At 40.1% G+C, this 27,088-nt stretch overlaps 1 protein-coding gene across 4 annotated transcripts in view; it reads right to left on the reverse strand.

The window, feature by feature from the left end:
* MYOM2 (myomesin 2) overlaps window positions 1-27,088 on the reverse strand; it is a 197,995-nt gene that overhangs the window by 96,207 nt on the left and 74,700 nt on the right. For all 4 annotated transcript variants that reach the window (XM_072142322.1, XM_072142323.1, XM_072142321.1 and 1 more), the window contains 12 exons: window positions 20,129-20,307; window positions 19,732-19,846; window positions 17,863-18,019; window positions 17,665-17,771; window positions 17,185-17,229; window positions 14,601-14,737; window positions 12,586-12,730; window positions 12,201-12,260; window positions 7,635-7,702; window positions 6,577-6,690; window positions 5,838-5,925; window positions 2,788-2,826 (listed from right to left, as the gene is read on the reverse strand). In XM_072142322.1, coding sequence (XP_071998423.1) covers window positions 2,788-2,826; window positions 5,838-5,925; window positions 6,577-6,690; window positions 7,635-7,702; window positions 12,201-12,260; window positions 12,586-12,730; window positions 14,601-14,737; window positions 17,185-17,229; window positions 17,665-17,771; window positions 17,863-18,019; window positions 19,732-19,846; window positions 20,129-20,307 — 1,254 coding nt within the window. The remainder of the gene's footprint in view (window positions 1-2,787; window positions 2,827-5,837; window positions 5,926-6,576; window positions 6,691-7,634; window positions 7,703-12,200; window positions 12,261-12,585; window positions 12,731-14,600; window positions 14,738-17,184; window positions 17,230-17,664; window positions 17,772-17,862; window positions 18,020-19,731; window positions 19,847-20,128; window positions 20,308-27,088) is intronic.

Raw genomic sequence — 27,088 nt, forward strand, 5'->3', positions numbered from 1 at the left:
ATCGGGGCACGGAGACATAGGGGCACGGAGACATAGGGGCACGGAGACATCGGGGCACGGAGACATCGGGGCACGGAGACATAGGGGCACGGAGACATCGGGGCACGGAGACATCGGGGCACGGAGACATCGGGCAGTGGCACGGAGCGGCACGGAGACATCGGGGCACGGAGACATCGGGGCACGGAGACATCGGGGCACGGAGACATAGGGGCACGGAGACATAGGGGCACGGAGACATAGGGGCACGGAGACATCGGGGCACGGAGACATCGGGGCACGGAGACATCGGGCAGCGGCACAGAGACATCGGGGCACGGAGACATCGGGGCACGGAGACATCGGGGCACGGAGACATCGGGGCACGGTGACATCGGGGCACGGAGACATCGGGGCACGGAGACATCGGGGCACGGAGACATCGGGGCGCGGAGACATCGGGGCACGGTGACATTGGGGCACGGTGACATCGGGGCACGGAGACATCGGAGCACGGTGACATCGGGGCACGGTGACATCGGGGCACGGAGACATCGGGGCACAGTGACATCGGGGCACAGTGACATCGGGGCACGGTGACATCGGGGCACGGTGACATCGGGCAGCGGCACGGTGACATCGGGCAGCGGCACGGAGACATCGGGGAGACTTCAGTGGAAGAAGAGCAGCGGATCCCGGGACAGCGTATCTCCCGACAAGTAAGCAGATGTGCCGAACATCTGCAATCTATCCTTCACTGTGTTTTTCACTTAAATGATCCTATGTTCACTGTTTTTATTCTATTCTTCACTGTTCTTCACATCTGCTAACTTGTCGGGAGATAATATACGCGCGGAACAGTGAAGAATAGATTGCAGATGTTTGCATACATCTGCTAACTTATCAGAAGACATTCTTTTTCAATTAATTAACACATTTTATTCCCGAACCATGGTCCCTTTGAAAAATGCTCGAGTCTCCCATTGACTTCAATGGGGCTCGTTATTCGAGACGAGCACTCGAGCATCAGGAAAAGTTCGTCTCGAATAACGAGCACTCGAGCATTTTAGTGCTCGCTCATCTCTAGACATAAAGCTTTGTTGACAAGGACAGTGCTGCACATTGGGGGCCACATGTCATCAAATCTTATGTACAAATCTGATAAAAAATTTCTAGCAGAAATTTCCACCAAATTCAAGTCCTGCACAATTCATACTAACTCTTGTTTTCAAATGAAAAACAAAATGCTAACTTTTGCAATTTATTCGATCCACCTTCCCTAAAATAAAACTATACACAATATACACAATAATGCATATGCTATATACACCGTATGCAGTGAATACCTTCATATTGCTTAGCACTGCATTTTACATTTTAAAGCTGAATTGGAAAATCCTGTCACAATTAGGAGGCAGAGGAGACAGGCTGAAGCTGTATCCCATAGAAATTGTGGACATAAGTATATTCTTGTGACTAAGGGATGACATGTGTTTATTGGAATGCCTCTTTAAGAACTTAGTACTAATAAAGTACTGTATATACTTGAGTATAAGTCGACCTGAGTATAAGACGAGGCCCCTAATTTTAACAAAAAAACTGGGAAAACCTGTTGACTGAAGTATAAGCCGAGGGTGGGAAATGCATTGGTCACATGCCCCCCAGTATATAGCCAGCAGCCCCCAGTATATAGACGGCCCTACCCAATAGTATAAAGCCAGTAGCCTCCTTTTATATAGCCAGTGCCTGCCAGCAGCCTCCTGTCCCCAGTATATAGCCAGTGGCTGCCCCCTTGTATATAACCAGTGCCTTGCCCCAGTATATAGCCAGTACCTGCAACTCCATATGTATCCAGTGCCTGCCCCCCTTATATAGCCAGTGCCTCCTCCCCCCACTCCGTATATAGGTAAAAGCCCCCTGCCCAGCCTAAAAAGAAACCAAAGAACTCTGTACTCACCTTTCCGACGCCTCCCGTAGGTCCTCTTCTGTCTTCAGCTCCATCTTCATCTACCCACGCGGTCCTGTTGCACACACAATGACGTTGGACGCTTTCTGACATCATAGTGTGTGCCGATGGTGTATGCGGCACTCCGGTATGGGAAGCCAAAGATGGAGCCGGAGCTGAAGACAGAAGAGGAGGGGCGGGGGGGGGGGGCGTCGGAAAGGTGAGTACAGAGGGTTTTTATCCATTGACTCGAGTATAAGCTGAGTTTTTTTGTGATGAAAAACTCTGCTTATACTCGAGTATATACGTTACTACTTTTTAGTTTTTACTAGTCTCCTCTTTTCAAGGATGCATCTCCCTGAAAATCTGCCTTTTCTTTTATGATATTACAGATGCTTTTATCTTTCACCAACACACATTACTTTTCTTATATAATCCTATTATTTCTAATTTGCTCTAGGTTTCTATCTGTAAATACCTTGATGAGGGCAATGGCGTATCCACCATGGGACCTGAAAGAGGATTCTCCCCAAAATCTGTCTTGATACATTTCTAATATGACTACTGCACACATTTCCCATGCTTTCATTTATCAAATCAAATCTCTAAACAAGTTTCTAAATCAGCATTCCAAAGTTGTAACCACTTATCATGACACATGTCATTTCTAAAAATAGAGGCTGGTCATTAAGCTGAAAACAAGTGTCAGTGATAAGGAGCTTAAGTGTAATGTTGTCATCATATATTCTTATACAGTATTGTCAAATCAACTGTTATATTGTGTTTATTGCTTAAAACACAGAAAAGTATTCTCATACTTATATTCAACCATTAAAATGCAGAACAAAATGATAAAATCTTACCACTGACTTTGCTCATTCCTAGGACAATATCTTCATAAACTAGTGATGAAAGAAAACATTAAATCACATACAAGTGAGAACAAATTGAATGCATTCTATTTTGCAATGCGATATAAAATCAGCTACAAATGGAAATAACCATAACCATAAGTAAGAAATGCTTACTATCCACGCTAGGAACATTTCTGTTCTAGTCAAGCATGTGATGAGTGTGACATGCAAAAAAGCCATGCATTAATCTTCTTCATTGCATTCTTAACAAAAAAGTGCAAGATTTCTTATTGGACTTTGTTTATACAGCAAAACTCTAATTGCTGTTTCCAGAAAAATGTTTAGTCAGGTAAATGTCAACAAAAGAGATAATTCTTCATGGACTGGATGGTTATTACAGAGCTACAGAAACAGTTAAGCCGCAAATTGAACACCAAGATAGAAATACATAAATGAATATTTTTATGGGAAGTGACATGATGCAAAGTCATATAAATAAAGCTTCCTGAGATGAGCCATGAAGTTTTTAGGGAATAATAAGGAAAACAAGATACTGACAACTCAAAAATATATATGTAGCCTAATCAATATGTAAGTGTTATAAACACCTTTATGTGCTCTGTCCACGTCTGCCCTTTGTTTTTTATTTTTGCCTTTGTTCTACAAAATTATAATTAGGTGCACAACCTTGTCTTCATATACTTAGTTCATTATCAAGAGTATCGGTAGGTAGATCAGCACAAACTTTTATGGCTGAAAAGAACAGATTTAACATGTGTCAAAAAAACACACCCAGATGAAATCTGACTGCCACTTTTATAATAACTTTTTTAAAGCATAACTAAACTTTCAGTAAGATTTTATAACTCAAAAGTAGAAAGGATAATAGCAATCTATTGTATTGATAATAGTAATCTACCTTATTAAAGAAATATGTTCCTGTGTCTGTCTTTTTCCCCTGCCTTTCTTTATTATTTAAAGAGAACCTGTCAGGGCGATTTGGGGCACTAAATCCTCACAGGATCCTTATGGACCTGTGGTTTAGTGCCCAGAATCACGCTCTATAAGGTTCCTTGGGCGCAATTAAAAAACTTTTATAATTACCTTCCCTCCTGAGCTCCATGCACCGGTGCTCTGCTGTAAGTGAAGCTGGAGTAGTACACCCTGGCTTTACTGCGCAATAAAGCCAGGTACAAATCCCAGCTTTAGAGAGCATTGCGAGAAAAGGCGCGCGTCAGACAAGGCGCGCGTGAGTCTGAAGGGCCTCATCGAACTCGCATATAGGTAAGTATAAATTTTTTTTTTACACGGGGACCACGTAGAGACCTAATTGAGGCTGATTTGGGGTCCTAAAGCACTGGTCCATATGGACCTGCAGTTGTTTTAGGGTCCAAAATCGCTGAGAAAGGGCATTTTTAAGCAGTTGGTTTATTTAAAGGAAACCTACCACTTGACGTGGTAGGTGTAAGAAGGCAATACCGAGCACCAGCTCAGGATGAGCTGGTGCCTGAGCTTATTTTTGTTAGTGTTTTAAACCACTGTATCGCGGTTTAAACACTTTTTAAACTTTATAGCCGAAGTTGCTTTGGTGCACCATGCGCACGACCGTGCACGCGGCTACATAAGAAGTGAAGGAGAGCTGCACGCACGGTCCCGTGCATGGTGCGCCTAAGCAACTTCGGCCATAAAGTTTAAAAAGTGTTTTTAACCGCTATACAGCGGTTTAAAACACTAACAAAAATAAGCTCTGGCACCAGCTCATCCTGAACTGGTGCTCGGTATTGCCTTCTTACACCTACCACTTCAAGTGGTAGGTTTCCTTTAAGCAATCAGTGGTGTACAGGGATAGTTTTGGTCCTCATATACCACTGAAAGCTCAGAGATAATGGAACCTTATGTTTCCAATGACTTAAAGGGGTTGTCCACTTTTAGCAAATAGTTCATATGGTTTGTGTGAGGAAAAGTTATACAATTTTCCAAATACTTTCTGTATCAATTCCTCGCGGTTTTCTATATCTCTGCTTGCTGTCCAATGGATAGAATTCTGTCCATGGACATGTAGGTGCACGAGCCATTAGTATTTCATGGCTCTGAATACAGGCTCATGCACCTATGTGTCCATCACATGTCCATTGGAAGGAAACACAGAAACTTTCTTTAGCAGGAGATCTAGAAAATCTGGAGGCATTGATACAGAAAGTATATTAAAAATTGTATAAGTTTTCATTACACAAACATTATCAATTATTTGCTGAAAGTGGACAACCCCTTTAACACTGCTCACTGCAACAGGAAGAGTGGAAACAGACACAGAGAACCTGTTAGGCAAAGTTTACTATTATTACCTGCTCTATTCATTTAATAAATAAAAAATAGATGTAAAAGTGCTAGGTCATCTATCTCCCCCAGTTCCATATAAGTGAATGGGGTAATCGCCGAGCATGAGCACCACTTTTGGAGCATTTTTGGCACTTTAGGAATGTATCAGGATTTCCAGTGATCAGAACTTCAGCAGACATATACTGTATCTATCTCTTATCCTCTGTGTCCACAATGGACGCATTATTCTGCACTGTGGTAGGATAATACTGCACTGAGCCTCATATTGCATGGCTCAACAATGATGAATTGGGCTGTGGATGAGAAGAGAGCAGAGGTTCTGCATGCATCATTAGGCATTAGCAGCCCAAGCTTAATCCTTATGTTGACCTTTATATTGCTCCAACAAATAGATGGACAACCACTAAGTAGGACTATGTTACAAAATTCCTAATACATTTCCTACATTTACAAATATGGATCATGTATTTTTATCTCTGTGTCCGTGTGTATAATAAATAGGTAAACACTGTCCTTGAAGAAAGATGTGTTCCTATGTGTTTGGGCACCCGGCCATAATCAATGTACAGTCTGCAGAGCAAGGTGAGCATTATACATGGTAGAATTAAGTAGTACATCTCTGTCCTTTACCGTCAGGATTATTTAACATCACTGGGCTATTTTCTGTTTTTAAGTTTGTTGTAGTATCTCATGCAAGAAAGAAAAAAATTTGTGCTTACTTTTTCCAGAAAGTTCAAGAATAGACACATCTTGGCCTCTGTCGTCTTTCAGAGTAGCCTTATATTCACCTTGATCTTTTTTAGTCAGCTGTAAATGAGGGTATTTTATATTAAAATTAATATTTCTATTAAAATAAAAAAGGATAAACTTTCTTATATGGTATCATATCTTACATCCATTTGGATCAAATGTCTATGTGGACTCTTAAGGAATTAAGAAAATTGGTCTAATAGTTAATTATCTGGCAGAATCATTTACAATACACAGAAACAGTGCAAATCTCTTTGCTTATGTGACTCTCCCAATATTTTCCGGGATAGATCACCACTGCAAGCAATGATTGGCCTTTATGGTGACAGCTACACAACTGGAACATTTCTGCTGAGGTCGGTGATGGGCTATGGGTGTAGTGCTCACCTTTGAGGATAGTGATTGGCTGGAGCAGTGACTTGGCCTGAACGTCATAGGACCTCAGCTGCGTAGTAGCCCACACTGGGCTACTGGCACTGAAGCAGAGGAGCTAGATAAGATTGTTTCATTTTATTCACTACAAAGATGCAACCTTATGTTTAAACCTTACAACCCCTTTAAGACCCCTTTGTTTTTTAAAATAGAGTGGCACTGTAAATTAGAAACACAAAAAACAAAATCTTACTTCTATTATTCCACAGGGTAAATGTTAGATGGGCTATGATTTATTTTGTTAACTATTTTGGGACACATAATGTGAGATTGTACCTTAGGGATGCGGAATATGCATACTCCTTGCTGTAGATCTGGAACATCCAAGGCATCAACTGGTACTTCCTCTTTATACCACTTAAATACTGTTTCCTTCTTTGTGTTTGCTACCTGTTAAATCAAAAGCATTCATATGAAATCTTTTATATTTCAATTTTGTTTAATCATATTTATTGATATTAAACATTGATCAAAAAAGGATCATTGATTCATCCTTAAGATAACAGGGGAAACCTACTTTGCCTTCTCCACCAGTCTTCTGGTGAAGAAGGTGACGACAATTTCCAACCGGTGGGCAGGTAGTGGGCAGGGGTGTGGCCCATTACTTTTACTATAGTCTCCACTACAAAACCATAGCAGAAAACTTAGCCAGGTGAGACCTGGTCTAAACAGGTCCGACTTAGTGAGCCTCTTAGTAGACTCTGAGGGGAATTTTAAGGATGGGGTTAAAAACACCATTTTTAATAAATTGAACCCGATTTCTTAAGTTTTAAAAAAAAGGGCAGGACAAAGTGGAGTTTGACTATCCATAGTGATAATTTTTCAATGAAAGTTTAGTGCTGAAATAGTCAAAACAAATCAATAGTAAAATAAAAGATTGAATATGGAAACTGTATGTTGATTAAAATAAATTGTATCTTTTTAGTCAAAGTTATACCATAGCCACTTCCCTGAACTCGGACAATGGAGGGGTCTGTCTGTTACTAATAGGCAGATTCCCTGCAGATGACAACATGCTAGGTACATAAAGTAACAAAGGCACAACAGAGTAAGATATTTATGCATCATTTTTTGGCATGTTTAGTTTTGTGGGAAGAAGGTCAGTTAATCATATTCTGTTAAACGGAGAGCTAAGGGAGGACACATCTCTAATATGGTTGGCTCCATACTTCAATGACACTTTTGGCTATTAAAATGAAATAAGAGATAACATAATTCACTGTATTTCTTGTATTCTTTTCAGAAGTAGATTTTCTAAATATTCTTGATTTTAAAGACTAACTTATAAATGTAATGTAATCCCACTGGCCGGCAATGATTTAAGGAATACTCACCTTGCAAACAAGCAATACTTCACATTCCTCTGTAACTTCCCAATACAAATATTCCAAGAAATGAGGACCTGTAGATTACAGAGATGTATCTATTTAAGACACAATATCCAAATAATACATTGCATCGATTGTGTTCTACGGTATGGGTTTAGGGCTAGGGGATTATTCTCAAAGGATAATTTATTACCAGGTAAATAGAGATACATTAGCTACTACTGAGACTGTAGAATATTGAGTTGTGTAAGGTAAAATATAACCTAATAATAGAAGCAAAATAATTGCAATTGAAATAAATAACCATTCCATTAGGACATTAACATCTTATGAAACAGATATAATCATATTCAAGTAAATCACAGTCAATTTCATTTCAGCATTTTAAATTGAAATCCTCTTTTATGTAAATGCATGTAGTTATTGTATAGTTTATCTGTTTAATATTGTGGATACAGTGATGGGCATGTTATTATGAAAGGTTGTGTCTTGTGTGACTCAAAATTGCATGTACTGGACCCCAGACATTGACTAGGTTAAATGTCCCAGGAATAAATTAAGCCTGGAGGACTCATGCTCTTGTAAACATGTGAAAATAAACATTTTACTTCACATAGATGTTGTAAGTGGTTGCCTTAAACATAAGTATAACAATGTATTTTACTTTTTGTATTGGTTATTAATTTTAAAATTTTCAATAAACAAAGGAATTTTTTATAAGCTGAAAACTGGGTTTGATCATGTGCTGCTCACACAGGTCTAGGCCATGTTACAACACTTTAACCCTATTCCACACGTATGTCCTATACACAGGCCAGAGGATAGGTTCTGATGTCTAGGGTTCCCACTAGCACCAGTCCTCCAATTACAAGCACACAGGGACCATTTCCTTGCATCTCACTTCTTTTAGCTTATGTATCTGTACAGCATCCAGCTATATTCTATGGCCCCACAAAGTTTATAAGATTAGCAGAAGGCATGCCCCTTTTTTCATGATTGGCAGGGGGAACTTAGTGATTAGACCCCCCCCCCCCTGTGATCAGTCACTTTTCTTTTGCCACATGTAACCTGTTTAGGAAAGATCAATAAAATAAAAATCTCAATAAGTTGTGTAACAAACTGACTGCAGCCAATGGTTGAAGCCTCAAGCACTGTGAAGTAACTATAAACAGCACAGTAGTCAGATCCCTCAGAAAAACTGGTTTGTGTCATTTGCATCTATTTTTTAGAATCAGCTGTGACATAAGTGATGGACGGCCAAACCTGTTATCTGCTAGGGGCTACATCCAGGAGCTTCTTTATATATTTGCCAAGTTTTCATTACAGGTTGCTGGTTTTACTAGTCTCCTTTCACTTTATGATCTCCTATTGTTTTTTGTGTTTCTTCCTGTGTTTTCTGACCCTGCTAGAATTTTCACTAATTTCTTGCCTTTAGATTCTGTACCTTGTCATCATCTTGGATAGTGTTGAGGGGATACGAACTGCAAAGTTTGGGTTTGTACCAAACTTTGCCAGTTCAGGTCCCATGGACCTGACCCTAAATTTCAACCCTTCTCCCCACCAGTAATGCCCATGATCAGTGATGGTATAGATTGTAGGTGTTAACTCTGTAGTTTCTGTGGGAAAAGCTGGTGGCAGCATTTAAATCAATGGAGTTTGTGTGTGCCAGCACACAAAGTCACATGGATGCTCCATTGTAGGGTGGACGACATTCCCTGATGCAAGCAAGGATCGCAGGTGTTAGCAGTGTGGGTTCCGCCAGACTTTCCTAATGCGGGTTTGGCTGAGCCTGAATTTTCACGGTTCTGCTGATCACTAATCTTGGATTTGACCAGGTTTGTCTGACCTTGCTTTTCAGGTCAAAGAATATGTCTAGCATTTCAGATAATCCCCATTTTGGAAAATGGAGCTGAACAGGAATACAAGACACAGACTGCTGGACTGATATAACATTTTTTTGTGGAAAGACGAAACCTTATTTGTAATTCTAGACAGTGCTGTTAATCTGAGAGATTGCATGGATAATGTTTTACAACCACATACAAGGTAACATACTGCACAGTAACAGCATCACATTAAAATGATCAACTATGTTATATTAAATATGTGAAATGTATGAATGATTATGTCCTATAAAGCTGCATGAAAATAATTTTAAGAGGCTCAATATGATGAGACTGTAGGAAACACTTTCATCAGAGTTATTTGCATATAGGAATGAATAGACACTACTTTTCCACTTTACGTTAAGTGTAATGGTGTGTGTTCAAATTCCATTTTAAGTGATGAATTTCTGCAATTATTGAATAAGAAATTTATAGGATAATTTTTGCAATTTACTGCCAGTTTTACCATGCTAATGAGACTGCTTTAAAAAAAAAAAAACAGGTATAATATAGCTTGCCATTTAACCCATGGAAGCTCGTTTCCTGCTCAGAATTCATAAATATTTAACAAAGATTTACAATGGTATTTGTAAATGGATTGTAAATGCAAATGGATGTTATACTGTAAATATAATTAGGCAGAGTAATCCAGTTCTTAGATTTATCAGGTTTTAGCATAAAAACAATGAAATAATGGAATTTGTGAAAGTAATCAAATTTATTAAAGGGGTTTTCCAATTTCCACTATTTATGTCATATCCATAGGATAAGCCATAAATAGTTAATAGATGCTGGTCCAACTTCTGGGACATGCGCCTAACTCTGGAACAGTGATCTGCTGATCTTCTTGCCATAAGCAAGTTAAATGGAGATTGTGCCAGACACATTAGTGAGGAAATACCGTATATTCCGGGTATAAGACGACCTGGTGTATAAGACGACCCCCCTACTTTCCTGTTTAAAATATAGAGTTTAAGATATATTCGCCGTATAAGACTACCCCTTTTCCAACACATACAAAACACCGGTAAAAATTTTAAAAAAAACTGATTTGAATTTAACATGGGCCTTTTTTTAATTTAAATTCTTATGACATGCAGGTATATAGCAGGAAAACTGTCGCTCATAAACATAAGGCATACAACAACAACATTACCATCATCATCATCATACCATTTTACTGTAAATGTTACCATACTGTACCTTAAATTTTTATTTTATTAAATATTCCTTGCCATGTACTCAGAAGCGGGAAATAAATTCCAAATGCAATGAAAATGGTGAAAAAAACGCATTTGCGCCATTTTCTTGTGGGCTTAGATATTACGTCTTTCACTGAGCGCCCCAAATGACATGTCTACTTTATTCTTTGGGTCGGTACGATTAAGGGGATACCAAATTTGTATAGGTTTTATAATGTTTTCATATATTTACAAAAATGAAAACCTCCTGTACAAAAATAATTTTTTTGATTTTGCCAACTTCTGGCGCTAATAACTTTTTTATACTTTGGTGTACGGAGCTGTGGGTGGTGTCATTTTTTGAGAAATTTGATAATATTTTCAATGATATCATTTGTAGGACTGTACGACCTTTTGATCACTTTTTATAGATCTTTTTATATTTTTCAAAATGGCAAAAAAAGTGCCATTTTCGACTTTGGGCACTATTTTCCATTACGGGGTTAAACGCATTGAAAAACCGTTATCATATTTTGATAGATCGGGCATTTTCGGACGTGTCAATACCTGATGTGTTTATGATTTTTACTGTTTATTTATATTTATGTCAGTTATAGGGAAAGGGGGGTGATTTGAAATTTTAGGTTTTTTTATTATTATTTTTTTTTTAACTTTTTTTTATTTTTATTTATACTATTTTTCAGACTCCCTAGGGTACTTTAACCCTAGGTTGTCTGATCGATCCTACCATATACTGCCATACTACAGAATGGCAGTATATGGGGATTTTCCTCATTCATTACAATGTGCTATCAGCACATTGTAATGAAGGGGTTAAAACGAAATAGCCTCGGGTCTTCGGAAGATGACCCATGCGACGCTATCTTTTTGCGGCTGCCGGCAGCTTTGCCGGCAGCCCACGCTGTGAAACCACCCGCGATCGGTGCTAGCGCGATCGGTGTTACCGACTACCGGCTACCCGCCCGCCGCCGTGAATACGGTGGGCGGTCGGGATTACCGCCGTATAAGACGACCCCAGAGAAGACAGAAGATTTTTCTGTCTTTAAAAGTCATCTTATACGCCAGAATATACGGTAAATATATCTTCTGCGCTTTTATAGAGCTTTCCAGCTGAGGGAAGGGGGTCAGCAGTTTTGGAGGTACTGCTTCCACAGCTATTATCTATTTATGAATAACATGTGGATATTTTATAAAAAATCTACATGGGCAAGCCCATTTTAGCCACTTTTTAAAGAAACACATATGTATAATGTACTATTGTAAAGAGAAAGTGAGTGAGTGTAGCTTTAAAATAATTTAAAGTGTGATTCAATTATTAGCAACTCAAGATTCAGCCCAGTATTGCTTTAGGTCCAGGCCAAATTCAGAAGAGTATATTGAACTGGACAGGAGTGTACTGATCATGCATTATCTCACTAATAAATTAGCAGCCTTTATTTAGCAGTGGTTTTCTTTTACATATTAGGTATTTTGTGCTGTATTACCTTGTTTCCTGATATATTCCTTTCTTTGAAATTCAGCTTCAGCCAAAAGTGCCTTAAATGCTGCAAATATAAATATACAAGTTACCACTGTTAGAGGAACAAGTAGTGACCATGATAATCATGGAGCTCGAAAAAATATAAAATTGGATAACCAATAGTTATACTGTAGGTTAAAGACAGGAGAAGCAAATCTGAATTTGCTTTAGAATGGAATTCAATAATACTCATAATACAGAATTCAGTATAGAAAGATAAGAATTACTTACTGTGCCCTAAATACTACTTTTCTACAGGAAACATGTGAATTCCATAAAGTAATAGCAAATCAGAAAATAGGATATGTGATTCATGTCTTGGCTTAAAAATCTAAATTCAAGTCACTTACCATCTCCAATGAGAACTAATGAAGATTGGTTCTTGGCCTTTCCATCTTGGATCTGTACTGTGTAGGTTCCCTCATTCTCTACTGTAAATTTGTCCATGACCATCTCAATAATACCAGCAGCTCTGTCAAACTTAATGCGGTGACTCTGCAAAAGGTGAAACCAATAGAGGAAGTATTATATATTATTAGATTAATATAATATATAATATTTTAATATTTTCTTTTTTTAGTGTCTGAATAGGGTCCAAGGAACATTCCAATCCATGTAGTCATGTAAATCAACCAGTTAGCAAATTGTACAAACCATGAGCCACTAGATACAGGTGAACAGAAAGAGGTATATTAGTAATTAGTGACATAATTTATTTTATATCTATTACACTTTGCACTGGTGCTATTGATGTAAGTGGGACCATAGCAATATTTCCTTACACTTGGGTATCCGCAATGGGTTTAATATACCAATGGGTAAAATACTTAATGGGAGAAGTCATCAAGGCTGGCCTATGCTGTCTGGTGTTCCGGGCTCCTAATTAAGTAAGCCCTCGCCACTTCCCTCTCCCAGGATGGGTCAAGCTAGGCGGAGGACAGCGATCAGAATGTAGAGGAGCGCATGTGAGTATCCTTAGATGTTTAATTTCCTTTAATTTTTACCGTCTGCATACTGCATACCCAATTTACTAAGAGGTTTTGGTAAAATTAAATCTCTACAACAGAGATTTCAGATGTAGACTCCACTGGCTTTTGGGGAAAAAAGGTTTAAAACTTAAGAGTCCACATATATCAGGGCTTGTACATCTTAAATCAAGCCCTGAAATAGTTGCAATTCCTGGTGCACAGCCAGGAATTGCACCTATTTCTCCTCTAATACCACCTCCACGCAGACCAAGTGGGCCAGCTCAGGTTGTTCGTGCCCAGCACCTGTAAACAAGCTATGGCACAATTCTACACCAGGTAGGAACTCTCAGCTCAGCTCATCCATCCGCTGGATTCATTAAGGGGCTGGAACCTACTGACATATAGGGGGACATTTAGCACAAGATAAACGTGCCCCCATTGACCCAAAACAGACAAAATGCACTTGATTCTTGGACATTTCATGCCAAGGTTCAGTTTCAACTACATCAGTGAAAAATAAATCTGTTGCAATGAGTTCTGTCACTGTATTAATTTATTATTAGTTTTTATATTCTCATTTTCAGAGTATTTCATAAGAATTAACTACTTTTATCAAGTTTTACAAAGTCCATTTTAAAGTCAAACCTTACTTCAGACAAAAATCCCTAATATGGATATTTCTTTCTAAGCATTGATTCTTTTCCCTAACACTGCCCAAGACAATAATAGCCTAATAACAATGGCACTACATGTTTCCCTGACTCTCTTATTAGTATTAGGCTGTGGACGCTTCTTAAGCTGTTTATACTATTAATTCTGTTGATCTTACTGACAATAAATCCACCAGAACCAGGAAGCATTTTATCTAACGTGGAACACAATAAGACTTTTAACCAATCCACTGCACAAGAAACTCATGCTGTTATGTTACAGAAACATTGCTTCAGTAAGTGAGAAAACAATAATTGTATCTACTCCTTAAGGGGAAAACACAAATATATTGAGAGATTATGTAACAGATCAATATTAGCTTTGGATTATTATACAGATCAATATACAAAAGCCCACACAATTCCTTTCGGCAATGGGAAATATTACAATAATCTTTTGTTGATACTGCTGTACATTAACGGTTTATATTATGAAAAAAACAGACATTGGGTTTCGGAAAGGTGGATTAATTTGCTGCTAGCGCTATGCAGCTGTGTTTTGAATCATCTTATTACAGCGAACAGCAATTGGTGTAATTCTTCTTGAGGGACCCATATTCCATTCCATTGCAATAAGCTATGATATTAAGAAGTAGCAGGGTAAGTGTACAGTAACATATCCTCTTTTATAGGATTACATTGAGGCACATAAGAACAATATCTGAAGGGAGGAAGAAATGTACTAACCTCACTGTCTTTTATCTCCAAATCGTTCACAACAAACCTAAAGCTCGACTCTGAAGACAAGTTCTGGGCTTCCAACCAGAAGCGTACTCTGCCTTTCTCCAATATTTCATAGGCCAGTTCTGACTTCAGAGGAATAGCTGAAAGTAGTTACACATGATGGGGGTCAAGGAGGCAAGAATACAACAAAAATAAATCACACCTATCTCCAATCTATCAAGGCATGAGCCTTGTCTTGTATTGCATCTAAGTTTAGATATTGTATTGTTTAGACACTGTAGATATTACACGCTATATAACCTCATTAATGTTAAGAGTAGTGAGTAAGGTTGGGTGAGTAAGGGTGGCTCTGCATCTATCAATTATGTCTTGTTAGCAGTTGTATCTAAACTTGAGCCCAACCGATGAAATTAGGCTGCATTCACACATATGAATGGGGAAGGTATATACAGCTGATGTATATACAGCCGATATATTTACCCCATACACTTCTATGGCTCACGACCCTGTACGTACTGCGCCGTAGCCCATAGAAAGATAGGACATGTCCTATCTTTCTACGTGATACAGCGGTGTGTGCTGTATATGCCTACAGCACGGCAGGCATACATCATCTGAATGTAGCCTAAGGTGCACAGAATACATCCATGTCAGGGTCTTTGAGAGAATATAGCCAGATCCAAAACATTTCAAAAACATTTTATGATCTTTCTTCTGCAAAAACCCAGACATCAACTGGTTTTAGGCTTGCCAGAATGAATCGAACCTTTCAGTTGTCCTCTGGCTTAGTGGAGAAATCCGGAGAGAAACGGATAGTGTGGACAAATACACAAATCTCTGGCCTACAAAAGTGTGCTGTAGATAAAATGAAAGATAAGGGGACTTTGTTTTGACTTTTTTATGAATGATAGGGAACATTCTGATCAAAATTGTCATTATTCAATATCCTAATGATAAGAAAATACATAGAAATGCTTATATATTCATCATGATTCTGGATGCCTAGTATTCCAAAAAGGGTTTGTGTGCTTTCTTGATCCTGTAAGGGTTTTTCCAAGAAATATTAATGGGCTATCAACAGGATTTTTATTATTATTATTATCCCTGGCAATCCAGTATAAAATAAACAGCTCTAATGTGGAGCATCTTTGTCCAAAATGTAGTGTCAACGGCCTTGAAATGCAAAAAAAAAATTGTAGAAAAAAGCCCAAAATATATACTCTCATAAAATGTCAGTTTTAACTAATAATGTAGTGGCACTTTGCAACAATCGTCTGCTGCATATTCAAGTTTATTAGACTGACAACTGACATACAACTGTAAAGTATAAAAACTTTTGCCCAAATCTGCACTAGGCAAAAATAAGCAATTCTCTAATTTACTCTAATTAGCTATCTGCAGGTGTTTAGCTGCTAGAAAAGGTTTGACCTTGCCCCCAGGCTAATCTCCATTTGCCATGCTTTTTGGTTGCATGGGAAACCATATATTACAGCTAGAGATGACTGGAGGCTTGTTGAGAGGGCCTGTAGTGATGTCACAAGCATGTGACTCATCACATGCTTCAGGTCGGCCAATTGCAAACAAGCTGTCCTGCACCATTTGAAAGTACTTAGTTTGATGCAAAGGGCCTGTAGTGGTGTCATAAGCATGTGATGATTCTCAGACTGACCAATTACAAACATGCTCTCCTCATCTGGCTTTAGTGGGATGAGCTGATATCACAACCCGGAAATACCCACCCACATCAGAATTAGCTGAATCTGAATCTAATTTTATATATACCAGATATATATCATCTTAGGAAGCCAGCAACATGATACTGATATCGTTGGAATTGTTATCAAAGGCTCTCTCCAGCTGTGCTATCACTATTTTTTGTCAGTAACTTTACAGTTACACTTTAAGGAATAGTTAAGGGGTAACTCTTAATTAAAACCCCATGTCGAATATTTCAGTGCCTTCACTTTGGAGGTTTAAAGCAAAAATATTCTTTAAGTGTCTTTGTTCATTGTTTTGGCTTTTATGCCACAACAGAACATCCACGTTTAGATTATATGACAGTCGCTAGAAGGCAAAATGGCAAAACTTTCATAACCCTAAAAATTGATGTACATGAGATAATACTGCTTGTTTCTCTGTTGGAAGGTCAGACCGTGCACCGAATATCACTTTAGCAAATGGGGATTAGACCATCTAAATCATTGATTCTAACATGGATAACTTTTTCAATAATGTTGATGTTTAAAGAGACTTGACCTATACTGTGAAATCAGATGGAATGAAGAGAGATGCAACCTTGAAAAAAAATCTATATTAAGTTCAGGGATCAGGATGTTTCTATCTCAGGTCACTGCCATTTTATCAGGGAAATGTCATGAGCTTCGATATAATGAGTTCTGTGCTGGTATATGCTTTCTATGGAGGAGATCTCTGGCATACATCATTAATGTATATCAGAACAAGGCTAATCAGTTACATCATGTGACACATTGAGTGCCATGTTTATGGTCTATATTTGTTCTATGCGATAGTGTTGGAAAAAAATCATACAACTGAACATAATTCATATGTAAAAAGGTCTACTTACTGGGATTTCTGATTTCATGGCTTAGAGCCATGAGACGTTCCAGTTCTAGGAAGGTAAAAAGGAAATAACAGTTAATTATCCGTATTGCATACTATATAGAATAGATAGATGTAGATAGTAAGGTATTGTAGATCAATAGATAATTTGTCTTTTAGAAGAATCATGCACAGATGTCCTCATATAATTAATGCTTTTCTCAGTAATTTAGCAGGAAGTAGTTTGATGAAGAGGAGACAAGCATGTGATTTATTGAGCTAAGTCGCTAATCACATGCATCCTTCTTCAGTTCCCAGCCAATTATTTTTTGGCCTTAGATTCACTGTGCAGCCATCATCAATTCAATTCTTTTCAAACTTTTCCTATGTCCTGCTGTCAAAGGCAGCCATCAGATGCCAGCAAAAGCAGATCATATACATCTTCATGAATGTTAGATTTAGCTTTGTAATATTTTGCTATAAATGAAATCATTTCCATTCCTACCTTCAGCATCTAGCACATAGCTAGATGAAATGCCATCAGTATCACTAACTGCCACCGAGTATGTCCCCAAGTCATCCTTATCAGGGTTTTTAAAGTATAGTTTGGAGCTATAAGAAAAGAAAGTAAATACAATTATACACAAATTGATATATTAAGAAGTTCATGATTAAAGTAATTTATTTAACACTAAAAACATACTTTTCTCCAATAGTTTCTGCCTTGAATTTTTGGTCATCAATGATTTCTTCATAGGCTTTGCACCATGTGAACTGAGAAGCTTCAGAAATCTCAGTACAGTTGTAAGCAAGGTAAATGTTCCCTTCTTCGTCCACTCCTGTAGTAATCTCTTGTACACCTACAGATACCAAACACTATTGAATATTGTTGTACAGTGATCCTTTGAATGATAGAAGCTAGTGCCATGTGCAGATGACCCTGTGTTGTTCCTAGCCGGTAGTCCCTTGTTTGCGAACCTGTCATTGGTTTGTGAGCAGCACTCACAACAGAAAAAGACTGCCACAAACACAGACAGGAATAAAACCTGCCCTATGATTTGTAGCTCAGGCGTCAGCTCATGCACAAGGACTTTGATTCCACACCTTTAGCATGAGTACATAAAAGTAAATAGGGATGCATGCAAGCTCATGGCCAAACTCTACATTTGTATTAGTAGATCCTTTAAGATACTGCAAGAGGTTGGGACATGGCTGAAGAAATCATGGGATAAAATCACTGACTATTGCAACACAAGCAGCTACCAGGACATGAAGGACCTAGTGCCACTTAAGAATCAGAAATTAATATAAGGAACACTCTTATTTTTGGGGAAACACAGTAGCGAGATGACTCAACATACAGTTTACAGTTACTTTATGGAGTAGTTTAGATTTAAAGGGGTATTCCAGGAATCAGCATAATTCATATACAAATTAGTACTCAACATATAAGCTAATATGTAATTAGTTGTTATTCAAAATTTTGACATAGACTGTAATGAGGAATTAAAATGCTACTGGCCCTTGATTCAGTCCGTTGATTTTCTCTGCGCGGAGAAGACACAGGACGGAAGATGCCACTGGTCACATGTCTACATCACATGTCCTGCACCTGCCTGGGCAGGTCATGTGATCACCACTAAGTGCAACCAGTATGGCCAGTTTTGTGGTGAGACCTCATCTCAGTGAGGTAATGTGCAGGGATGGCAGTTACACATCATTACTATGGTAACAGAGCAGGACAGTCTGTTAGATCATAAGAGGGAGTGGAGCAGAAGATGGAGGAGAAATTACTGAGAACTAAAGGATCATGGAACTTGTAGTTTTCAATGGCGGCCATCTTGGTGATAACTCCACATACTTAAGAGAGGCCTTAAATTTTGTAAATCATAAAATCAAACTATTTAAGCTCCATTTTGTGACTAATGACATTGAGTTTTGGAGTTCTGTTATATCAGACGCTCATATTCCTGGAATATCCCTTTAAGTTGTAGACAAATATCTGATTTTTACATGTATTTAGTAGGTGGTTACAATGGAATTGTATGTTTCTAGGGCATCTTCTGTTTTGGTGTCATTAGTGGTTTTATGCCAAATCATTGCCATTCCACTCACATCCCAAAAAGACCCTCAAATAGGATCAGCCTTCCTACTTAAACTTGAAGTAAGGTTTTTTAAGACATTAAGAAGTATCAGATGGTTTATGTCTTGCCTTGTACAGTTGTTTCTTATAGTGATGTTGTCCTAACAATCAGTTATTTGCAGTCATTCCAGTTGTTTCAGTCCATGCAATAAACTGTATGCCCACAGGGAAAATATTGTATGACGTGGGGCCAATTTGAATACATATTCTTATATGATGTAAAGAGATAACTAACCTAAGGCTTAATTTCTTAATTAGGGCACGACTGTGCTATAAAACAGCAATCCTGACTGTGTAGTTTACTAATGCATCACAGTTCTTATATACATTATTCATTATCCTAAAATTAGAAATTTTCTTGGGATTAGGGTAATGATGAGAAAATGTCTTCTGTTTTGAGAAATCAAAATCATTTGCATACGCACTTACCTGGTCTTGCCTGGACAAGTACCGGCTCTGAAATGTCAGATGGTTTACCAATGCCTGCTGCATTCACAGCACGGATTTGGAAAACATATGTTTTGCCTTCTTCCAGTTCCTTGACCTTCACATCAAAATAAAAACATGACATTTAAATCAATATGATAGGAAAGATTTACTAACTTTAAAATGTTATTAACAATTACAGTCAGGCCTCATCTGCTTCCGAAAGTGAAGTGCCCTTGTTGTGGCCTGGTGGAAAGTCTATCACTGGAAAGCCACATATAAATATAATGATATAGATAAATGTGGAGTATGTTACTATTATTGTGTGTGGCTGGTAGCTCATATAACGTGAGTTATATTACAGAGAAATGAAGAAGCTACATTTTATATGCAATTGTACCTTTAGATAGCGGTTAGATGTTGCAGTCTCATTCACTCTTGTCCATTGTTCGCCCTCAAATTCTTTGTAATCTACAAAATATCCCACAACAGGGCTATTTCCAGAATAAACAGGTTCTTTCCAGAGTATCACCAGGGAGGAATTCCTGACCTCACAGAATGTAAGGTCATATGCTGGCCCTAAATTTTTTTTTTAAAAAAAGGAAAATAAATTATTGGCTCTTACTCAATTTTCTATTAGTTGAAGTTTATTGTTCTACCAATGATTTGAGTTAAAAGAAAAAATGGAGCCTGCTCTGTTATTAAGGGAAGAAAGGGGACCATCGACTGACAAGTAGGACAGCAGCTATTCCTCACCTTTATATGAGCCAAAGGCCTCACCTTTATATGTTGCTCGGTTAAAAGTGAATGTGACCTTAAAGGAAAGCTACCATCAAAATCCATCATCAAAAACCAAAACTGTGGTAATATCCTTATATTTGCTATCCATGGCTTCCACCCATATAGCGATGTGTGAGCCAATTGAACCCACTGCACTTGATCTAATATGGGAGCATTTGCCCTCATCATGCGCTCTTACATAATACAGACAGTCCCCAGGTTTCATACAAGATAGGGTCTGTATATTTGTTCTTAAGTTGAATTTGTATGTAAGTCGACACTGTATATTTTATCATTGTAATCCCAGCCAGAACTTTTTTGGGCTCTGTGACAATCAGGATTAACACTAAAGCTTCATTACAGACACCTCTGATAACTGTTGTAGCTGATGATTGTAGCCTAAAGCACAATAAATTACCAATATCCAGAGGTCCATTTGTAACTAGGGGTCGTATGTAAGTCGAGTGTTCTTAAGTAGGGGACCGCCTGTATTGACATTACACTATACATTCACTGTGTTTAGAGTGAAAAATGTTGCCTTAGAAGTAGAGATGAGCAGATCTGAACTTTCCATTCTGGTTTGGGGCTTGACCCAGACATATTGCCGGACTGGCAACCAAACAGCCAATGTGGCAATATGTTCGGGTCAATCGGGATGTACCCAAACCCCAAATCTGAATGGAAAGTTTGGGTCCACTCAACTCTACTTATTAGGTCCTACTGTCCAGAAGTTTTTGTACTTCTTTGGATTCCTTTTTTACTAGATAGATAGTATGGGGGTTATTTATCATATGCTGCTGCCTGTGTGCCAGTGTATGATAGCCCTGCCGAGCATCTGGTTTAGCTTTGGCCTCTTAATGTATTCGGCAGGGGCCTGCACATCATTTATTTCGACACAGACTAGAAATAAACACAACCGGCGGATTTTAACATATAAAAATTTGCCGACACCAGCAAGTGTGCAGACACGGGGAGAGGAACGCCCCATGCCACCTCCTTCCCTCCACATCCCCTTTGTGTTTGTCTTATAAGATATCACCTTTATTTCTTTCACTTTTGTCTTCAACGCGTTCCCGGCATTCCCATTACAGAACTACGTGTTATCTTTCATCGTGCAAACAACATTTTTCCACAAAACTGAAAAGATGTGCCAGATTCTGATCAAAGTTTTGACTGATTATCGCTGTGAGCTCCCATTCCAGGATAACTGTGACATTACTCTGAGATGCTCAAAGGTAGATAGTGGAGCCTTTCTTCGAAATGTAATATATCATGTAACATATAGCAAATGCCCATGTAGATAAGTGAAGGCGGTATGTTACATTATTCATTTGTGCATACAGAATTTTACAATCATAAGATGTATCTCCAAGTCAGATAAAAGTAGATGGGAGTAAAACTGGTATGCTCTATTTCATCCACAAATTTTTAACACTTTCTACATTGTGCTACTTTGAGTACACAGAATTACTTTTTGCTATGTATATTAACATTTTCTTTAATAAAACAGTAACATGAGTGCCTGTATGTGACTCCATTCACTTTAGAGCTCACTGCATCAAACATAAATCAGTGGTGTGTTAAAGTTAAGGCTCTTCTGTATATCTTGAAAGCCACAGTAACAATTCTTTTGGAAAAGTACACAAAATGCTCAGTAAAAGGTTAATAGACCAAGAATGATTGATGTTGGAAACAAAGCTCTGGCATATTTAGAAGATAGTTTTGGCCATAATGTATCTGTGTTTTATGGTATTAAAATGTTTCCTTTTCCTTCATCCTTTTATTTCCTTCATCTTCATCTATCTATAACAATCAGATAAAGAAAAACCTAGAACAAGTGATTAGTCTCTACAGCTGAAAACAGTTGCAGCGTTACTGTTTACATGAACAGTCCATTGGATCCTAATACAAAGTATAGACTTGCTCAGTTCTGCAAAATCAAAGTCTTCATAAAGTAATTGCATTTTATTTTGGATGAAAATGACCTGAATGGGACACTTACCTATATAAGCTATAAAAGCCGCAACATATGATCTAAAAATTTGTTTAAAACAGCATCTTATAATAGAAACCTCCAAACCGCTAATTGTTGCGCTTATCCACTCTAGTCCTGACTACAATAACTCCCTACTAATCGGTCTTCCACACTCTCCTTTACAACCTAATCTTAATGCAGCAGCCAGACTGGTCTTTCAGTGCAGATGCTATATGGATGGCTCAAATCTGGTCCAGTCACTGCACTGGTTAATAATAATAATTCTTTATTTATATAGCGCACACAGATTATCCAGTGCTGCACAGGGCTTGCCAAATCGTTCCTGGTTACAAGTCTTCTTCCAAAACAGTTTAAACTAATCAACCTCATCCACAAAATTTTCCTCAATTCTGTACCTCTTTACCTCTCCTTCCTCATCTCAGTCTATCGCCCAACCCCATGCTCTTTGATCTGCCATGATATAAGTTTGCTCTTTTATTTAATTTAAACCTCCTACGCTTGTCTCACAAACTTCTCCTGAGCTGCAACAATTCTCTGTTGAACCCATATGCTCAACAACCAACACTCCCATCCAGGGGCGTTGCTAGGGTGGTAAAAGATCCGGGGCACGGGCCCCAATGCATGTGTATTGCACTTTCAGTAATGCCCCTCCTGTACATGACCCCCTCACATGTGGTTGTGCCAATAACAAGGTTACTTCTGGTATATACAGCTACAGAGAACAAAGGAGAAATCCCCATCACCACATCTTATGTTCCTCATTGTCCCTACATCTTGGTTCCCTGGCAGTGTTATCCTGCTGCCGCCCCTAACAATCTCCCCAAATACTGTAAGGCTGCGCTCACACGTTTGTCTTGCATTTAAACAAAACCAGGTGGGTGTTACCCATCACTTGTGTATTACTGGAAAATATATGTGATCAAACCAAGGCCTGTCCTATAAATGTCCACGCTCCAATAAATGTCCCCCACACAGCCCCCCAGTAAATAATGTGCCTCACACAGCCCCCCAGTAAGTAATGTGCCTCACACAGTCCCCCAGTAAGTAATGTGCCTCACACACAGCCCCCCAGTAAGTAATGTGCCTCACACAGTCCCCCAGTAAGTAATGTCCTCACACAGCCCCCCAGTAAGTAATGTGCCTCACACACAGCCCCCCAGTAAGTAATGTGCCTCACACACAGCCCCCCAGTAAATAATGTGCCTCACACAGCCCCCCAGTAAGTAATGTGCCTCACACAGTCCCCCAGTAAGTAATGTGCCTCACACACAGCCCCCCAGTAAGTAATGTGCCTCACACACAGCCCCCCAGTAAGTAATGTCCTCACACAGCCCCCCAGTAAGTAATGTGCCTCACACACAGCCCCCCAGTAAGTAATGTGCCTCACACACAGCCCCCCAGTAAGTAATGTGCCTCACACACAGCCCTCCAGTAAATAATGTGCCTCACACAGCCCCCCAGTAAATAATGTGCCTCACACAGCCCCCCAGTAACTAATGTGCCTCACACAGTCCCCCAGTAAATAATGTGCCTCACACAGTCCCCCAGTAAATAATGTGCCTCACACAGTCCCACAGTAAATAATGTGCCTCACACAGTCCCCCAGTAAATAATGTGCCTCACACACAGCCCACCAGGAAATAATGTGCCTCACACAGCCCCCCAGTAAATAATGTGCCTCACACAGTCCCCCAGTAAATAATGTGCCTCACACAGTCCCCCCAGTAAATAATGTGCCTCACACAGTCCCCCAGTAAATATTGTGCCTCACACACAGCCCACCAGGAAATAATGTGCCTCACACAGCCCCCCAGGAAATAATGTGCCTCACACAGCCCCCCAGGAAATAATGTGCCTCACACAGTACCCCCAGTAAATAATGTGCCTCACACAGTCCCCCAGTAAATAATGTGCCTCACACAGTCCCTCCAGTAAATAATGTGCCTCACACAGCCCCCCAGTAAATAATGTGCCTCACACAGCCCCCCAGTAAATAATGTGCCTCACACAGCCCCCCAGTAAATAATGTGCCTCACACAGTCCCCCAGTAAATAATGTGCCTCACACAGCCCCCCCAGTAAATAATGTGCCTCACACAGTCCCCCCAGTAAATAATGTGCCTCACACAGTCCCCCCAGTAAATAATGTGCCTCACACAGTCCCGTCAGTAAATAATGTGCCCCACACAGCCCCCCCCCCAGTAAATAATGTGCCTCACACAGCCCCCCAGTAAATAATGTGCCTCACACAGTCCCCCAGTAAATAATGTGCCTCACACAGTCCCCCAGTAAATAATGTGCCTCACACAGCCCCCCAGTAAATAATGTGCCTCACACAGCTCCCCAGTAAATAATGTGCCTCACACAGTCCCCCCAGTAAATAATGTGCCTCACACAGTCCCCCCAGTAAATAATGTGCCTCACACAGTCCCGTCAGTAAATAATGTGCCCCACACAGCCCCCCCCCCAGTAAATAATGTGCCTCACACAGCCCCCCAGTAAATAATGTGCCTCACACAGTCCCCCAGTAAATAATGTGCCTCACACAGTCCCCCAGTAAATAATGTGCCTCACACAGCCCCCCAGTAAATAATGTGCCTCACACAGCCCCCCAGTAAATAATGTGCCTCACACAGTCCCCCAGTAAATAATGTGCCTCACACAGCCCCCCCAGTAAATAATGTGCCTCACACAGTCCCCCCAGTAAATAATGTGCCTCACACAGTCCCCCCAGTAAATAATGTGCCTCACACAGTCCCGTCAGTAAATAATGTGCCCCACACAGCCCCCCCCCCAGTAAATAATGTGCCTCACACAGCCCCCCAGTAAATAATGTGCCTCACACAGTCCCCCAGTAAATAATGTGCCTCACACAGTCCCCCCAGTAAATAATGTGCCTCACACAGTCCCCCAGTAAATATTGTGCCTCACACACAGCCCACCAGGAAATAATGTGCCTCACACAGCCCCCCAGGAAATAATGTGCCTCACACAGCCCCCCAGGAAATAATGTGCCTCACACAGTACCCCCAGTAAATAATGTGCCTCACACAGTCCCCCAGTAAATAATGTGCCTCACACAGTCCCTCCAGTAAATAATGTGCCTCACACAGCCCCCCAGTAAATAATGTGCCTCACACAGCCCCCCAGTAAATAATGTGCCTCACACAGCCCCCCAGTAAATAATGTGCCTCACACAGTCCCCCAGTAAATAATGTGCCTCACACAGCCCCCCCAGTAAATAATGTGCCTCACACAGTCCCCCCAGTAAATAATGTGCCTCACACAGTCCCCCCAGTAAATAATGTGCCTCACACAGTCCCGTCAGTAAATAATGTGCCCCACACAGCCCCCCCCCCCCCAGTAAATAATGTGCCTCACACAGCCCCCCAGTAAATAATGTGCCTCACACAGCCCCCCAGTAAATAATGTGCCTCACACACAGCCCCCCAGTAAATAATGTGCCTCACACAGCCCCCCAGTAAATAATGTGCCTCACACAGCCCCCCAGGAAATAATGTGCCTCACACAGCCCCCCAGTAAATAATGTGCCTCACACAGCCCCCCAGGAAATAATGTGCCTCACACAGCCCCCCAGTAAATAATGTGCCTCACACAGTCCCCCAGTAAATAATGTGCCTCACACAGTCCCCCAGTAAATAATGTGCCTCACACAGTCCCCCAGTAAATAATGTGCCTCACACAGCCCCCCAGTAAATAATGTGCCTCACACAGTCCCCCAGTAAATAATGTGCCTCACACAGTCCCCCCAGGAAATAATGTGCCTCACACAGTCCCCCCAGTAAATAATGTGCCTCACACAGTCCTCCTAGTAAATAATGTGCCTCACACACAGCCCACCAGGAAATAATGTGCCTCACACAGTCCCCCCAGTAAATAATGTGCCTCACACAGTCCTCCTAGTAAATAATGTGCCTCACACAGCCCCCCAGGAAATAATGTGCCTCACACAGCCCCCCAGGAAATAATGTGCCCCACAATGTTCTCCCCCTTCCCTAGTCCCTATCATGTTTCTCACCTCACAGATGCAGCTCTCTCTCTCTCTTTCTGTGCCCTGCTTTCCCCTGCAGGTCATGTGATCATGACATCATCACAGGTCCTTGAGCCTCTGGAACTCCCGGAGGTAAGGTCCTTGCAGGGGAAAGCAGCGCCTGCACTCGTTCTCATCACGATCTGAGGACACAGATCGTGATGAGAACGAGAGGGAAGGAATCTCTCGGGCAGCGGGGCAGATGATCTGCTGACCCGAGGAGATTCGGGGCACTGGCCAAAAGATCCGGGGCACGAGCCCCGGATCTTTTGACCTAGCGACGCCCCTGCTCCCATCTATGTCATCTGGTAAGCACTAGATGCCAATCTACAGGCTACTTTGCATTCCTATTCTTGTTGGTCTCTGTATAAAAGATGATGGCTGATAACTGGTTCATGTAGCAGCATTCTTTATTTATTTTATCATTTTATCTAATTATTATTATTTTTGGGTGTGCCCTTACAACCTGGACATATTGCTGGATTGGCTATCAAGCAGCAAGTCCAGTAAATTAACGCCCCTAGCTACCAACTA

Source organism: Engystomops pustulosus, chromosome 3 (assembly GCF_040894005.1).
Source record: "Engystomops pustulosus chromosome 3, aEngPut4.maternal, whole genome shotgun sequence".
NCBI lineage: Eukaryota > Metazoa > Chordata > Amphibia > Anura > Leptodactylidae > Engystomops > Engystomops pustulosus.